The sequence below is a fragment of the Octopus bimaculoides genome, chromosome 22, assembly GCF_046866305.1.
Source record: "Octopus bimaculoides isolate indiv1 chromosome 22, ASM4686630v1, whole genome shotgun sequence".
Taxonomy (NCBI): domain Eukaryota; kingdom Metazoa; phylum Mollusca; class Cephalopoda; order Octopoda; family Octopodidae; genus Octopus; species Octopus bimaculoides.
In genome coordinates, this window is record NC_142949.1 from 1,136,967 (window position 1) to 1,156,269 (window position 19,303).

The window sequence follows — 19,303 nt, forward strand, 5'->3', positions numbered from 1 at the left end:
GTCTTCACACAAACGGTCTTTTTTAGGCACTAACAATAGTACTCTGACAGCCTTTCTACTCTTTGTTCCAAGTCCACAACATGTTGGCACAATTAAAGTTAGGACTCGTGAGATTAGTGAAACCCTTGAGCTAAGGCATATAAATGTGTGCAGAGTGATAAAGGCATAATAGAGGGGATCCTCAGCTAAATTCCGCATGGGCAAAATACGAATTCTTTTGGGTAGACAGTAGTGATGGTGTGGGAGGTGTAGGCCTATTTTTGTTAGAAAACTAAGTAACCGAGGTAGTGAGAGTGTGCGATAGGGTAGTTAAGATTAGTATTGGATAAATTAACAGTTACACTTACTTCTGCCTATGCTGGCAGATGAACAGAAAGACCAATTTTAGGAGACTCTTTTACAGGTTACCTTGTTGACGAATGGCAGTGATTTCGTTATTAAAGCTGGTAACTTCAATGGACATGAAGTCCAGGGGGGTGCATGGAGATTATAGCTTTGGCACTAGAAATGAGGGAACAAAGCTGCCAGAGTTGTGTGATGCAAATGACTTGATTATCTACAATGCAAACTTCAGGAAACCAGCCAGCCAGCCATCTGATCACCTATCAATTTAGTGGACATACAAGCCTGATTTATTATACTCTCACCAGAAATCAGGATAGACATGCTTGTAAATGCAAAGTTTTTCTCAGGTAACTGAACATAGGTTAGTGACTTTAGACTTAGAGCTAGAAGGACACAGAGAAACGAACTAGTGTAGCAAAGAAAGATATGGAAGCTCAAAAGACCCAGCAAACAGTCAGAAAATTAAGTTAAAGCATCTGCCAAAAAAGGGAGGATTTATAGCAGAGAGGATAACTGAAAGTTCCTGTGGAACAATCTACTGAGAGCTACAGACTAAATCTGTGACTGGTGCAAAACACTGGCCAGTTCAAGGGTGATGTGGTGAGAAAACAGTGAGGTAGACAGAGAGAATAAAAGTGAAAAGAGTGGCCTGGAAAGACTGGGAAAACAGAGGCAGCAGACTTACATCAGAGGAGCCAGAAGAGAAGCCAGGGGAAAGATGTATACAGCAAAGGGAGAAGCAGAAAGTAGAGTTGCCAATGTTCTTCAGAGGGAGACTCACAATTGTGAGGTGGTCCAGATTGGAAGAGAGTGTATCAGAGAAAAATCAAAATGCTGAAGGTAAGGAGTGTGTGTGTGCAGAAGGAAAACGGTACACTTGCTCTTAGGTGATTCTAAAAAGCAAGTGACATGGAAATACTACTATGAAAAGTTATTAAACATGGAGCCAACAGAGGGAGCAGCTATCCTTGTTGATAGCAGTATGACAGATATGAGAGTCAGGAAAGCCTCCGGTCCATCAGGAACCACAACTAAAATGCATAAAATATCCAGTAGAATAGGTTACGGCCTACTTTTTTTACCCATGTAATTAACATGGTTAATCATGGTTTGCAGGAAGGAGTCATACACAATGATTGATAGAGCAGCGTTACAAGGGTAGAGAAGATGCCTAAGAGTTACAAAGGTATCAGATTGTTGGAACTAGTCATGAGAGTAAGAGAAAGAGTTCTAATTAGAAGCAGAAGTTGGTCAGATGACATGTTCGGTTTTTGTATCAGAGAGGACTACTGATTCCACCTTTTTAGTAAAACAACTGCAGGAGTAAAGATTATTTTCCAACATAACATGGCAGTAGTCCTGGTTTAGGACGGATGTTGCTGTAATTTAGCTCCAGGAGACATTGTCTCCAGCTGGCTATACGACATGATCTGTGTCCTTATATTTTCGAACAACGGAATCTAACACCCCTTCTTAGCTCAAAACCATATCTGTGTTATTTCCCTTCATCAGCACAAAATAATTGTTTGGCTGATGAAGGGAAATAACCCAGAAATCGCGATACACAGATATTGCTTTGAGCTGAGTGGGGGTGCTAGATTCCCTTGTTTGAAAATATAAAGACACAGATCGTGCCGTATAGCCAGTTGGAGACGATGTCTCCTGGGGCTAAATTACAGCAACATTCATCCTAAACCAGGACTGCCATGTTATGTTGGCAAACAACCTTTACTCCAAAGTACTGTTGCTGAATATCTCATGTTGTGAGATTTACAAATAGTAATTTTCTAATCTGCCTCCAACTCAGTCGTACACCTGTGTTTTGCTTATCTTTTGTGTGTTTTACTACATAAAGGTCACCAGCTGCCTACCCAGAGTAATTATTGATGGCACGTGCCCGATATATATTTACGCAGATACACAAAATAGACATAGTTGGAATAATTTAATGCCCAGTCTGTCAAAGTGCAGTAGCTGGGTAGAATTATTCACCATTATAATTAATGATATAAAAAATATTTCAAAGCTAAGATTTAATTGTATAAATAGACCTCTTCATTTGAATTTTGTAAATTCCTTCACTCTTGTTCCCCTATTTGTTAATATGTCCAGTAGCAGCCCCTTGTTATTGTAACTCACACTCCTCAGACACATGTAACATTATATCTAAGTCTGAATATCTGTTGTTACTCCCAAGCACAACCATTGTCCCTCCTTGTGTTGTCTACGCTATAAATTGCCCCTACCCTTAAAAACCAAGTAGATATTGTTGATAAACGACAGGGTGATACTGAGTAGCCATTCCAGGGAAAGAGAGTCTTTCAGCTCAAGAAAATATTAATAAGTCTGGAGGAGGGCGATGGGACATAACAAAACAGCAAAGTGAATGATTTGAAAAGAATGGAGGAGGATAACAAGTGATGATAATCAGATAGGTTTGGTTTGTCAGTGTATGAAGGAAGGGGTTTGTTAGCAATGCCTCAATGGATTTGAATAAGTAATTGGGAAGAAAAGAAAATTCATATTGGGTGCACCAAAACACTTGCACATTTCCCTAAGAAATGGAAATTTTTAGCTAAGATTAAAATTTTTATTGAACCATGAAACATCTACAATAGTGACAAATGAGTGATAGCACCTACTGTTGAAGTTTTTTTTATCTGAAATATAATGAAGTACATTTCCTCAATGTAGAAAATATATTGAAGTAGAACATCAAACCAGTCAGACAGACTAAGAAAAGTAGCTGGTCTAGAAGAGGCAAGTTAGAAATATATAAGATTTCAAAAGTGTAAGGAACAGCTCTTCATCTCTACAATGAAGACCTAAAAACAGGACTGCAAGTGGTAATAGATAGGTTTTAGCTATTTGGTGATTAGATAATTAAACATTTGAGGAGAGATAAAGGAAACTTACCTCAATATAACAACGAGAATTCTCAATAAAAAAATAATAAAAAAGGACGGCTGTGTAATGCTGGAGCAATAAATGTATGAGGATGATAGTGAAAAGTTGGGCAGTGAGAGCTGAAGACAAGTATTTTATATTTATGCTGAACTGTAAACATTCATCATTCAAATCTGACTTTAGATTTAAGTTCCTTCTAACAAAAATCAAATCAAAACAGTTTCTAGTCATCAAATTAGAAATATTTTAGACTTTGTCATCAAGCATTGAAAAAATAAATAAAATTTAAACAAAAAAACTTACAAATAAAAAAAATTTAATTTGAATACATGTTTTCTTAGTTTTTTTTTTTTTTTTTTTTTTTTTTTATTTCCTTGGAAAAAATGTTTGTAGTTTGGATTTGAGTGTATCATGGCTACTTAAACAAAAGATGAAATGTATTTTAATCTGTCCTTGGAACTGGATATTTAGAAAATGTTTCAAAGGAGAATAAGGGAGTTGAAGCCCATATATCATGGGGGAGAGTGGGAGGGTGAAAGCCAGTTGAATATAAGCAACCACTACAAATAGGAGAGAAGACAAACTAAAATCTGAAAATGCAGCTTCCATTGCTCAAATATAATCAATCATTGACTTGAGTTGGTCTTAAAAGCCCTTAACTCATCAAGGGAAGGGAGCAGCCATTTTTAGATAAGTTTCCCAAATGTATGGCAAATTTGGAGAAGACTATAAATATTCTTTTTAAATTTTGCAGGCATACATTGTTTTTTTTTTGAAAGAATTGGGAAACTTCAAACATATATATATATCAATATTGAAATTTTAGACTAAATTACCTTACAACTAAAATTTTATTTTCTATAAATAGAATAGGTAACAGGAATGAGAAATTATAAACTTTATAACTTGAAAAACTGAAATGAACAAATTCTAAAATAGGAATTTATTTCTTGCCTTGCAGTAAAGTTGTCTAGATGCGAATAAAAAAATAAGTTATGAACATGAACATTTCTCATACAAATACAACAGAGTGGTCATCTCAACACAGGGGGGAGGAGGAGGAAAGGGGGGGACTGCACACAGCACACAATGGGGGTGGGGGAGCCTGCTTAGTGAGCAAGGCAAACAGACTTTGAAAAAGTTTAGGTGAGCAAAGCGGCAAGAGAACTTTTCAATGTTTGAAGTGTTTATTTTAAGAGGTATAAGTTTGAGGCAGTTAAACTTTCTGTTGGTGCAGATGGCTTGTTTACTGTCACCAGCACCACCATCACCACCACCACCACCACCACCACCACCATCAACATTGTTGCTATAGATACTGGCCTGTACTGGAAAGTAGATTAACACACACACATCTTCAGCTATCAAATCTAAGCAAGCAAACGCTTCAAAAAATTTTGGCCAAACAATATTTACAGATAATTAAGGCCATCTCAGATAAGTGTTTGGTTTGTCCATTATTCTTGCACTCAACATTGTTGGAATTGAGGGTTAAAGAAAAGAAAAAAAAAGCATCAAAGAACAAAATAAATAACTTAAAAGATAAGTAGGAAACAATGTGGATTTTACAAAATTTCTGAGGTAGGGGGCAAAAATTAAAAAAGAAAATAAAAAAAAAGTCATCAGACTTGGTCAACTTCAATTTTTACTTTGCCTTTACAAAAAGAGGAGGAACGAAAATTAAAAGATTTGGGAAGGGTTTGATAAAAGACAGTTTTTAGAGTGACAAAATGAAAAATTATACAAATGTTATACAAATATTTACACCTATGACTGATATCCACCTTTGTTGTTTAAACATTGAAAGATTGAGGGGACAGGGCCTTACAAACACAAAGAGTTCATCACATCAAACATGAGACAGCAATTCTCTTATTTAGCAGTTTTAAATAAAAAAGTGAAAGTGAGTGGGGATCATGTGTAGGTGTGTGTGTGTGTATGTTGTGTGTGTGTGTGTGTGTGTGTGTGTGTGTGACATGTACACTCAAGCATTTTATTGGAAAAAAAGGTTTTATTTTATTGCAATCAATGCACATCAGTATTTTCTTTTAAAACAAAATTGTTGTTTACCTTTTTTTAATTTTTTTTTTTTTTAAAGAAGGAAACAAGTTTAAGATTCCATGAAATGCAACAATTAAAATCAGGAAAGTGATATAAAGGGGCTGGGGGGACAGATCTACAAAGCCGAAAATGACAGTGGAAGGGTGGGGGAATGGGTTAAGGGCTGGGGGGTGGTAACTTGGAAATTTTTCTCTAATATACATAAAACACTGAGATGGCCAACTGGCCATCTTTGGTGATACAATGCTGAAAAGACTCCAATCACAAGCAAATAACATATCTGTTATTAAAACAATTTTTTCTTTTTTTCTTCTTCTTTGGAACATGGTATTAAACAGAAGAGAGACAGCTTCTTTCAAGAATGGCTTTGAAGCTTCTTTTGGAATGGACCAGACAGTAGAAGAAAGAAAAAAATTTTGGAAAAAAATAAGGCAAAGTATATTTAACTATAAAATTCCTTGCTTGGGAAAAAACAATAGCTTAATATATACAAAATGATGAACGTGTCAAATGTAAGGGACTTAGCAATATGAGGTTTTGGTTTTCTTTTGCACATTACTACTTGTCGTCTTCAATTGGTTTCTGGGGAATAATAAATTCCAAAAATGTCCAAAACATAATGTGGCACCTACTGTTTGCATTTGTTGCTCCTAGAAAACTTTAAATCCTAGAGAACGGCAGAAGAAAGTTCAATTGCAGCAGTAATACAAGAAACAGTCAGGATGTCAACTTGAACAGAATGAACAAGGGTACCACAATTCCTAAAGTTCTGTCTGTTGGTTTCAATGCAGAACAAGCATTTCGTAACTCTTCTTAGCACTGTAGTAGTAGTAGTAGTAGTAATCATCACCCACACCAATTCATTTTTCCCTAAATCTAACTGTGCCTAAAACCTAGAACCCAAGAGCTGCTAAGATGATTAATTCAGTTAAAAGAAAAAAAACAAAAAAACCCTTAGAAATTAAAGAAAGGTTGCAAAGTGGTTGTGATAGGTAGGCGTACAGTGCACATCTGACATTAAGACAAGCAGTCATGTGTGCATGTGTGTGTGTGTGTGTGTATAAAATTGATCTGGCAGCTTCAGTGGAGCTATTATGGCTGTCTTATAACAACGACCACCATTCAATATCATGGTGGTGGTTGTGGTGGTGGTAGTAGTAGTAGTAATAATAGTGATGTGTGACAAGTGGTCTGCAGAGACAAGTGGCAACAAATGCTCAGTCACACACACACACAAACATACATACAGTCACACACACATACAAACACACAGACACACACACTTCTGACCAGCAGCTTTTTTTTCTCTTAATTTTATTCATTGTAATTGTTTGTTTTTTTAATTATTTTTATTTGCGCAAGTGTCTCGAAGAAGTTGAACGTCCAGTTGTCTCATCTTTGGAAGCACTGCCTCGTCGAAGTCCTGAATTAATTTGTGCTGATGGTGGAATCATATTTGATTGAACAGGATTATTTGGAACTCTAATTTGATCCTTGTTAACCTCAGTGCTAGTGGGGAGACCCCGATGTAGTCTGCTGCTACTGCGTTTTTCTCGCTCTCGTGTCCCAGGTCGTGTTCCAGACACTGAAAAAGGAAAAGGAAAGAAGACATGAAAAAAAAAAAAATCTAAATATAACAAAAATGAGAAGAATTGTTTTTTTACAGGAACACACAAAACTATGAACAAGTGATATTTGTTACAGGTACTTGTTACATACATGATATTCACTGCAGTTTTCCAAATGCTTGAAATTTTGTCATAAATCTGAAGTGACAAACAATGAATGTTCTTCAAAAAGAGAAATCTAACCAAATAATGTGTTCTATTATCAATGTATTATTTCTGTAAAATAGTTTAAATGGACCAATTTAAGTTGAAAGAACCAGGAAGAAATAGTGAGGGCATATGTATAAGACAGCAGTTCCTTGGTAGAGGAAAAAGGGAAGAGAGATTAACTTCTGCTAGAACATGGCTACAAATTGGTGGTCATGCAACAACTGCAAATAGTGTGGGGCAGATTTTGGAATATATATTCCTCCAGCACCATCAAAGACACTGGTTGAAGAGTACATCATTGGTACGTATTTTATTGATACTGGAACGATGAATAGTATCAACCATGGTAGGATTATAAACAAGATTATAAATGCTTACAACTAAATACCACAAGGCTTTTGGTTCAATACGCAACCAATTCTGCCAGTTTACTGCTCTTATTTGGTATGTGGAATTTTAAATATCTTTTCTGAGAGATGAAAATGCTTTAAGAATGTGTTGAACTTGTTGATGAAGACAGGTTTATATGAACTTCTATACTGACTAAAGAGGGATGAGAGGCTCCTACACCCACCCACTCCTGCAAACCAACCACCACCACCTCCTCCTCCTCTGCTTACTCGTTTAACCTCTTAATATTTAAACCAGCCTCTCACACCTATCTTACAATGTCATTTTAACAATAAGCAATCACATCACTGACATCTCAAAGCTGGAAGATAATCCATGACTAATTCAAAGCAATGTGAATAAATAAGTTTTACATTTGAGAGAGTAATCTGAGTGCGAAAAAGTTAAGACAGTGGCAAAGTATTTGGACACCTAACATTTCATTAACTATACAAGTGCTACCTTCATGTCATGTGCATCTGGCAAAAGCACGAAGAAACTACAATATCCACCGACCCAACACACCACCATCATCAGCTAAGACACCTTTAATACAACAGAAGGCAATGTCATTGCCTTTTTTAATATGAAACTTTTCTATCTAAATATCAATTCTGACAGTTTTAGTGAGGCAAAAGTTGATAGTGACAGACAAACATACAGTGAATTATCTGAAGAATTAATTTTAAATCTATGAAATCTAACCCAACCCACAAATATCATCATCAGCAAGGCTGGCACTTGGTAAAATTCAAACAGAGTAGCTTTAACCTCCAATGAGTCCTTGTTTCTTCTCAAGTCTATGCTGTAAATGTACCTGATTCTAGTGAACAGTACAACACGATGATGATGATGATGATGATGAAGTGGTGTGGGGGGAGGGGTGCAGGTTTAGCTTTCTTCTGTGTGTGTGAAATAAATAAACTAATCAAAGCTGGTGCCTTGACTCGACTTGAGTTTCACCACTGAAGATTGTTCTCAGTTGGTTCTTTAGTAAGCAACTGAGAAAGAGTAGAGCACTACCTGCAAGGTGTATACTTCATGGTGTAGGCATAGCCGTGTGATTTACTTCATGATTCCAAAGCACCACAGGTAAATGTCAGCTTGGGCTGGGTGAGTGGGCAGGATGAGACTAGCAAACGATGGAGAGAAATATGAGAGTTGGGAGCAGGGGCTGCAGTAGATATCTGGAGGGCATTGAGGGTGATAGCAGATAAGCAAGGAGTTGATGATGGAGAGCAGTCCAGGGAAGGGAGAGAAAGAGCAGAAAGGAAGTGGTTAATGGAGAGTAGTACAGGTAGGGGAAGAAAGGTAACAGTAAAGGTGTTAACAAAGAAAGCCAGGGCCTACATTCCACAACTAGGTAACATTACTATTCCATTGCACCTCTTGTGTATCCTTAGCTTGTGCTGGGTACACTGTACAGAATTGCTGCCTACTCCTTTCCTCCTACATACTGAGTAGGGCCATTTACCTGAAGATCCTGTTTGATTTTGTGTTTACTAAGACTTTGATCTCTGCAAAATTAACCTTAAAGCCCTTAGATTCCAGGTTCTGTTTCCACACCTGGAATTTCTTTTCTAGTTCTGTTATGAGGGCAAGATTATCTGCATATCGTAGCTCCCATGGGCTTCCAGTCTGTTATGGCCTTGAGGGTGATGACAAATAGCAAGGAACAGAGCATGGAGCCTTGGCAAACACCTACCTGTACATTAAATTTGTCGCTGTACTCATAGCTAACGCTTACCTTACAAAAGCACCCCTGTACATGGCCTGTACAGCTTTCACAAGCCACTCGTCTACCTCTAGCTTCCTCAGAGACCACTATATTACAGAGCCTGTCAAAGGCTTTCTCCACATCACCAAGTACAATGGCTTTTTCTTAGCTAAATACGTCTCTTGCAGTTGCCTGACTATAAAAATAGCATCAGTTGTGCTACTGAAGAGAATGAAACAGAAAGAGAAAATACATACAGGGATAAAAGCAAGAAAAAGTTAGTAGTGAAAGCACTTTATGTCCATTTGTGTACGAATGATGTGCGTGTGTGCCAGTGTCTCATTAGACCTATTAATATCATTCTAGGCCGATAAAAAATAGCAGCCAAATGTTCAAAAGACATCCCACCTCTAAGAATTTATTCCTTAATTTCCTATACGCATGGAAAAGACAGTAAACCATGGCTGGAATACCTCTCTCTCACTATTCTCTCTTATATATTGTTTGATTTGTATATTGTGTGAGGGTGGTTAACAATGGTAGCATTGCCATGGTTCTGGATTCATAATATACAAACACACACACACACACACACACACACGCACAAGTTCACTTCCCAACCATGTGATTTTATGTTTAGTCTCACTGCATAGCACTTGGGCAAGTGTCTTCTTCCATAGCTCTGGGCTGACCAAAACCTTATGAGTGGATTTGGGAAATGGAAACTGAAAGAAGTCTGTTGTATGCATAGACAGAGAAACACAAAGACATGCATACACGTGTGTGTGTGTGTGTGTCTTTGAATTTCTTTGTCTTGTCATTGTGCAAAGTTTGTAAATGAGTGTTGCTGTCATGCAAGTGGTGTTCCTTGTTTCCAGTCTTCCATGTTTGGCAACAGAAAGGGGATCCAGTTATATAAAAAAAAAATCCACATCAATGAATTCAATCTGATTCATGCACACATGGGAAAGTGGTTCATATGATGATGATGATGATGATGATATATATACATTATAATACACACACACACACACCTACATTACAATATATGTAATACGACTACCAGGATGTATATATCATCATCATTTAATATCCACCTTCCATGCTGGCATGGGTTGGACAGTTTGACAGAAGCCAGCCATAAAACTGCACCAAGCTCCTCTCTGCTTTAGCACAGTTTTAACAGCTGGATGCTTTTCACGTCCTAGCACCAAAAAGGTTGCCAAGCAACTTGCAAAACAAAGATCCTTTGGAGGCAGCTTTGTGCCAGGAGAGGAGAGATGACAGAGGGACAGAAACATGAGAGAGATAGAAAGAGAGAGAGAGCAAGTGAAAGGAGAAAGAGTGAGAGAGAGAGAGAGCGAAAGAGATGGTGGCGAAGTGTCAGGGCATGTTCTAAAGGTACGGGGATAAGAATATAAAGGGGATGGTAAAGCATTGCTGAGGGTGAAGGAATAGGGAGTTCACATGACTGCAAAGAGGGGATGGGAATGCATGACTGGTGAAACCTGGGTATATAGAGGGGGCAGGGACAACAGGATAGCAGCTCCACAGGCATGTGCCCCTAGAAAGAAATTTCCAAGTCACAGATACACAGTCAACTCTGAACAAAATAAATCTTGAGGCATATATCTACACACACACTGATCCTTTATATGTATCACATACCAATATAGTTTTCTCTCTTGCACACTAAATCTGATTCCTCGTCTATCCACCTCGTCTCTCAGCTCATGTACTCTCCAACACTCGATACACTCAAACCGTACACATCCCATGAAGAACACTTGCTTCATTTTCTTTCCAGCCTTCACAATCCTCGCAATCTTCCTCCAATTTTCCCATTACTGAGAGAAAAAATTTATTGCTGCCAACAGAAGAAATAAACTCTTTCATTTTTTTCCCCACCATTCTTATTCTAGCTACTCCACTTGTGGATACGTCACCTGCATAACAAAACTGCCATTAGCTACATTTACAGAGCCTTCAAACCATTTGAATGAATCTATGCTCATGTGTGCTTTTATTGAGCAAATTGTAAAATATCTACCTATATATATATAAATATATTATACATACATACATTCATTGTGTTTGTATGTGCGTATAATGTGACTTAAATATCAGTGAAAGTAGATAGATGTTCTGAAAACATAGCAGCCAGTGTTGGAATGGACTGAAAAAGACTGAAGGACAAATTGCATGCTTCTGTATAAACTAGTGGAGCATGTTAGTAAGACGTGATCAGTGAATGCAGAGAATTTCAGAAGATGAGAAAAATAAAGTGAGCTTAATCCACTGGGTGTGCAAAAACAGCTGAGCACAAATTAACTGAGTAGAACTGGGTCAGGGTGAGAAGCAAGATGTGTTCATCCAACCCATCTGAGACGGTAGTAACTCTCGTTAAAAAACTAACCCTAACTGGATACAAACACAATCAGATGCAGTTTGCAAGAGAAAATTATGAGTATTTGATGGATATAGAGGATGATAGCTGTACAAAGCAATTTAAGATAATGGAATGGAATATGTGGAAGACAGAGACCTAAGAAAATACACAGCAGAGTGGTGACTACTGATCTAAGAATATTGAATCTCACAAAGGCAACAACAAAGAGACAGCGCTGGAGAAGAAGCGTTTATATGTGCAAGAACAGTAAAAAAGAAAAAAAATCACAGAAATGATGGCAGCAACGGAGGCTGGAAAGTATCTGCATCCATATTTGTATGTTTGGGAAGAGGGCAGTGTGGCTGTTAAATGGAAGTTTGATAGTGGTGACTAGGTAAGGGACACTGTTTCATCAAGATGCCTGTGTATGAAAGGTAGTAGGATCAGATCTATTCCTTTCCAATGCACTTTCGACTTTTCTGAGCAGCCAGCTATCACTCATTGCTCCCCACAGGCAAATTGGTATTGGAACCCCTCACTCTCCCTTATAGGCCTCCTCAGACTGAACAGAGACTTCCCAGTGGCAAATATCAGTTCAACCAGGGAGGACCCAGGAATATACCAACAAATAGTGAATGCAGCAACAGCACATGACCCCCCCCAATACCTGACCTCACGCTTTCTTACTGTCACCCAACTAAGTAGAACTGTGAGGACTTGTCCAGTCCACATGAGCATGGAAAACACAAGTAAAATGATGATGTATACAAATTATATTAATTAAAATGCTGAACATTGTCATCTTATGTCCACACTTCATGTTGGCATGAGTTAGGGATGTTGTCATAATCAGAGTCAGTTCGTTATTTAGAGTCACTGTCCTCATAGAGAAGTCAGAAGTCCATGCCATGTCCTTCATTTCATTGATTAGTTTGGTTTCTACAATTGATGCCCTTCTAATTACCAACCACTTACAGTGTACTAGACACACACACACACAAACACTGAATATACATACTCTTCTACTCTCTCTCCTTTTCCACGTGTGTGTGTGTGTGTGCGTGTTTTATGTCTTTTCTTTGCTTGCATAAGTTAGGTAGATTGTCTGAAGCAGCCTTTTACATCCAGATACCATTTTTCTGTGTCTAATCTTATTACATGCCTCTTACAACACCGATATGCAAGGTACCTATATATATATTATCATCATCATTTAACATCCACCTTCCAATCTGGCATTGGTTGGGATGGTTTGACAGGAGCTGGCCAGGCAGAAACCTGCACCAGACTCCTGTGACTGTTTTGGCAGGGTTTTTACAGCTGGATGCCCTTCCTGACACCAACCACTCAGCAATATATATATATATATATGTGTGTATATATATGTGTGTGTGTATATATATATATATATATATATATAGGTAAGTGTCTTCTACTATATTCTCAGACTGGCCAGCCATGCCTTGTCAGTGAAATTTGGTAGATGCAATTTGAATGGAAGCCTACTGTGTGTGGTTCCGAGTGACTTCACACTGACAGTAATGCTCGTTTGTACACATTATATCTTGTAGCCTGACAATTTTAATTTCAGTTGGTGATGACCAGTGGAATAAAAAATATCTCACTTAAAAACAAAGACTGGCAATAGGATGGCCATCAAGCCATACAAAACTAACTCAAAATGTCGAGTGGAACTCCTGTCAACATACGGAATGCATATGTAAACACACAGAGATACACATGAATGGTCATTTGTATAGATACAGAGATTCCAAACAGGAAAGGAAAATTTTCAATCAATGATTTGATATGAACCCATGGTCAAAATCTTGTGCAGTACGAAACCGAAACATATAGCTTTGTCATGCTGAAAAGCGTAAACTAAAACCAATGTTACATTCAGAATTAAAATAAGCTGGAATAATAAATTTAGAAAGACAGAAGTTTTCATTGTGAGTGAAATGTGGGATGCACACACATTTCTCAGTGTGTGCCAATTTTCTTTCTACATGCATGCGCACACGTGTATAAATGGCTTTATGAGTAAGCAAATAGGTATGCATGCCCACAAATTTCAACCGAAGCATAGCAACCAGCCAATAAAGTGCCTGTTGTGGGAAAAAGAAATTACCAGAGCAGTATAAATAAGAAAATATGTAATTATCATTTGTGAAGTTGGAGAGGGAGTTAAAAAATAAAAATGAAAATACTATTTTTTAAAATTTTTTTTTTTTACCAGTTTTATTGAGTCCAGAATCCTGCTCTTAAGAGTATCTCAAACTGACTTATTCTAAGCTAAATACAATCTAGTTTTAGTCAACATATTTCACACAGCAATTACATACATGCATACACATGCATATATAACTACATGAAAACACGCAAATATATATGTACATACACACAGATATATAGTAAACACACACAAATACACGTTTATATTTATATGTACATACACCCAGATATATATTAATATATGCCATAAGCATGTATTATACATATTTCTGCATATTCTTCACAAACTATACACACCTCCACTACCCACCATAATTGCTTGTGTAATCTAAAGAAATAATTCTAGATAAAATATATTTGTGTAGGTATAACTGAGTGAAAACTTTCAGACAATACTTTCTGTTTTCATCATACAAGTGATTTTGGAAAGAAAAGAAAATCATTTCCTTTTTGTATTTGGTTTGCAAGATTCTTTATGTGAATTCATGTGTTGAAACAAATTCTGTTGTGTCTGGGGAGAGCTATTACACCAATATTTATAACACATGCACCTGTTCAATTCCACTCTTTTATTATTAGTCAGTTGGTTAAATATCTATCCAACTAATTGATATGTTAATACATGTGTGTGTGTGTGTGTGTGTGTGTGTGAGCATGCGCATATTTGTGTGTTTATATAGTTATATGTGCGTGTGTATGCATGTAATTACTGTGAATGTTGACTTAAACTAGATTGTATTTAGTATAAAGTCAGTCTGAGATACTTTTAAGAGCAGGCTTCTGGACTCGACCTACCACCTTTTAACACCAAGTTGATTAATAGTAAAGTAGTGGAATTGAACCAGTGCATGTGTTATTAATATTGGTGTAACGACTCCCTAGGCACAACAAAAGAAAATATTGTTGGAGTAGATATATATATATATATATATATATATATATATATATATATAGGAGGTTCCTTTTGGTGTCGAGGGAGAGTAATGAAGATTGAAGTCTTGAACTAAATGAAGACAAAAAATTTAAAATTTCATCATCCACCACAACTTTTTCAATTTTCTTGTTCCTTTCAAGGGGGCATGCTTGTATAGTTTAATAATTGCTAGAGTCCTATGCAATATTAAAAGCATTAAGTATAAAGGTGGGTGATGCAGCACCCAAAAGCTGTTAGCAGCAGAGACGGTGGCAAGATGTTTTTCTAAGGCTCTGAAGATAAATTTCTTCTGGTAAATATGATAATTTACAAAAGCAAATGTGATAATTATCAAACTAAATAATAAGAAAAAGAGGAGGGGAAATAAAATCAAAGAACCTCATAACAGATTGGGATGTGAAAATATGCTTACAAAGTAAGGTTTCAGTCTTCTTCTTGTCTAGCAAACTCAATATTTTTTTTTCAACCTGAAATCTGAAGTATTGTTGGAAAAAAAAAAAAAAAAAAGAAAAAAAAAACAAAGCATTAAAACTAAAAATAAAAAAGTTAAAAAAAAAACAAAGCACAAATATTAACATTGATTTGCTACAACATAAAATACTACATATGCAACAGAGTAACAGCAACAACGATGAAAGAGTCTACGTCTAAACTGAAAAAGCTCAAAATTAACAACATCAGTACTGGACAGATGAAATGATACTAATTATATGCAAGATTAAATGAAACGAAGTGTTTGCAAATATAGTCACATAAGAATTATATAAACGAACATGTATTGACACTAATTAATAGAGTGAAGGCAAAAGTAATCATTCACTCATTAACTACCAAACATCTGATGAGGCATTGTTATTTACTCATAATAAAATAGACAGGAGATGAATAGAGACCTACAGTCATTTCACTGAAGAAAATGGCTAAAGCAAATTACAAAAATATATTTGCAGCAAATAACTTGCTACAGAAATAAAATGTGACTTTATGCATGAAGCTCAAAAGCATAAAAACCATAATTTTTATTAACTTTTCACTGAGACAAAAAAAAATTATGACAGAACTCTCAAGATATATTTTGCATAAATTAACAAAAAGCCATCATTGAAGTAATTAAAAAAAATTAAAAATAAAAGCAATATATATATATGTTCGATCTTTCCCAGAGCCATGCTGAAAGTCAGATGAGACATCTGGTGTTTTCTTGTCACATGAAAGTATGTGAATACTAAGTCTTCTTTTGAGAAAGACATATTCCAAAAGCTAGCAAGATTGTAAGCAGAGAAAAAGCAAAGAAAAGACAAAAAAAAAACTGCTCAAATAAAATAAAAGAATAACAAACTGTGTGCTGCTATTTTTGCAAGGCATATCAGCGTTGCATCTTAGTATATCATCACAATGAGTTAGTATTTAAAATATACACTTCTTAACTATTTCAATTATCTTACAAGATCATTAGAATTTCAGATGCTAAAAACTACCTTTATAAAAGGCTACAGCATTCTATCAATGACACAACCACATTTAGAAAAGACAAACATTATTTCAGTTGTATTTTGCCAGAGTAAAATCCATGGAAGCTAAAATCTTGCCCTGCAATTAAACAGCTTATCTAATTAGTACTTAAAACACAAAATAAACTGACATGACAGTGTTATCAAATTATGTAATGAATAAGAATTCATCCGTTCTTCTCACTTGCCATCTGAAGACTGATGGCATCGATTACTATCAGTTTTAATACATAAGGAAATAACTGGCAAATTAACACACCTGCCCTCCTACATTTAACAAATCAAAACATTAAAGCAATCAGTGAAAAAATTTCTAACCATGGAACAACACCACACATTTCTTTAAAAATAAATAAATCGCTTTAGTCAGCTGATCAACAGTACAAGACTGGTACTTATTGGTCACACTGACAAGAATAGAATCGAGAATGTAAAGAAATAGCAGAAAGACACTAATGTTCCTGACAACTAAAGTCAGGCAAAATACATATAATTTGATACTGTTGATAGCCCCGAGTCCTGACACAGCAGGCTTATTATCAAGCCATTCCAGCCATGACATTCCTCTTTTTTCCCTTCTACTCAGTATCTGAAACAACATTCTCCAATGCATCTCTTTGGTAGGATGTGATAAGGGAAATTGGTCTTCTGTTTCTTGCAGGTTGAGCAACCAAGCAGAGGTTCTTTTGCTGGATCATGACAAAAATTATTAATGAGCTAGCAAATGGGAAACGCCAGAAATTAACACAGAACAGCTCAGAGGGACCAAATTACTGCCAGATATAACAATCCTCTCTTTCATGGCAACAAAAGCAGACTAACCTAAACTGTCGACAAAACAGATCCATAACAAAACTGGATTATTACAAAGTTAACATCCATTTTAAACAACCCCTTAATCATTCCTATTTTAATGATAGCAATGGAACTAAAACCTTTGATTTCTTGCAGAGACACAAAGACCACAAATTTAAAAAAAGAATGCAATTGAGTGAGTAAATTCAATATGCTTTCTGGAAGTTTACTTCTTTGTCTGTAAGGACTTGACAGCACCAAAAAAAACCAAAAAAAAACCAACAAAACATTTTACCACTCATCATCAATGCCCCCACTTCAACAGAACCATATTGTAAAAATGCTGTCAAATACTAGGTCCAAATCATCCAACATTTAGGTACTGAGTTATGTTGGAAACAGAGGAGCCAATGGTATTTTGTATGTGCCAGATTATCAGAATTATAACTATAAATAAAATTCATTTAGAACAGCTACAGAACGAAAATAAGCAGAGAAGATTGAAACTCATTGTTCTTCAAATAACAAAACATCATTGGTAACTGCACTATACATTAGTGTCCATCTTACCTGAATTAATCAAATCAAAAGCTCTGATATGTAAAATTCTACTTAAGACAGAAGGTAATGTTCTAGTGCCTAGACCAAGTGGTTAAGTTTGCTTTCAAACACTGAAGTCCTGGAGTTCAAACCCACTACATGACATCTTGGACATATGTCTTTTATCACAGCCTCCGATTGACCAATGCTTTGTGGAGGAAGCCTGTGTCAGACTGATTGTGGTAGTAATTCAAAAAGTCCAGCCTTGTTACACACTATCACACTAGAAGCTTACATAAATGGCATATGTGTGTGTGTGTGGAATAGTCCACCACTTACATTCTAATTCAGTGAGGCAGGTAGTTCAGTTGATTAAGCAATTGTATACTCATGAGTGAAACTGACAGAAATATAGGGTGGTGGGGAGAGGTGGAATTATTAGAGTGTCATAAAACAATGCACGAGGATGTTTGTTCAGTCTCTTTACATTGTGAGTTCAAGTCCCACCAAGGCTAACTTTGCTTTTCATCCTTTTGTTACAAGGAAATAAATGGCACCAGTCAAGTACTGGTGTCAGTAGTATCAACCAAATCCATCTCCTCAAAACTGCCGGCCTTGTGCTTAAATCAGAAATCATTATTTCTACCAGAGAAATATAAAACAATAGTTTAGAACAGTTGGAGAGTGAAATATTTTCATGAAGACTGACCGGTCAGTATGTGTACTAGTAAAACAATTTGACTTGTTGTTCTTTGAGAGGGGAAAATAGATGTGAATTAGATAACATTGAATTCAGATGATTTCAGAGTCATTAATGATAATAATTCACACATAGAGGTGTCAGACAAATGACACCGTAAATACACAAGCTCAGGTGTTCTTCTAAAATCAAAGTAGTTGCTGGTTCTGCTCCAGATTCAAACTAATCAGAAACTTCAGTTTAAGACCATTCTGATTAATTTTTCGTAGTCTACTTAGGATACCAGCATCCACTGTGTCCATTTAAGAAGTTTTGACTATTATTAACATATCAAGCAATTATACAAAAGCCCCTTCACTGGTTTATAAAAAAAAAAATTATAAAAAAAAGGATATTTTTAATGTGAAGTTGAAATCAATTTTTAATATTTACAGAAAAACAATTTTAAACTAAAATTCCAATTTTTTTTTTTTTTGTTCAAATGAGTGGCTGATATAATTTCTTTTTGCCAAATATTTAATCAGAATGAATAACTCTTAGAACAATGAATAAAATATTAAAACCCAAATGCAATATACTTAATAATGAACTCAATGTTTAGCAATTTCATAAAATAAATATTCATGCCTAATCAAAAAAGAGTGTCTTACCAAAATGTAGAATTTTAATCTTTTTAAACTTGCAGAGAATAGCTTTAAAACATTTATTTCTTTTTATATGAACAGGAAGATGAAGGTACTCACAACAAACTGAATAATATCATTAGACTTTCAATAGATTCTAATGAAAAATAAAATTTTAAATGTATAATTCTTAAACGTTAGGCACAATGGTTGGGAAGCTTAGCTGCTGGACAAATAACCTCTTGATCCAAGTTTAAACGTCACAAGAGCCAATAACTCACTTCTAGGGAAACCACAGAGCCTGCCTGACCTTATTAAAATGGTTAACGATAATTGGAAGAATATCAAAAAAGAAGTACAACTGATCCCAACAGTTTA

The 19,303-nt window shown here is 36.0% G+C and overlaps 1 protein-coding gene across 3 annotated transcripts in view; it reads right to left on the bottom strand.

The window, feature by feature from the left end:
* Positions 1-4,879: 4,879 nt before the first annotated feature.
* The window catches only part of LOC106874451 (casein kinase I), a 94,327-nt gene continuing 79,903 nt past the window's right edge, over positions 4,880-19,303 (bottom strand). For 2 of the 3 annotated variants that reach the window (XM_089339676.1, XM_014922189.3), the window contains exon 9: positions 4,880-6,898. In XM_089339676.1, coding sequence (XP_089195802.1) covers positions 6,663-6,898 — 236 coding nt within the window. In that variant the 3' untranslated portion in view covers positions 4,880-6,662. Of the gene's footprint in view, positions 6,899-15,168; positions 15,231-19,303 lie in introns of all 3 variants that reach the window. The other variant, XM_089339677.1, reaches the window with a different exon arrangement.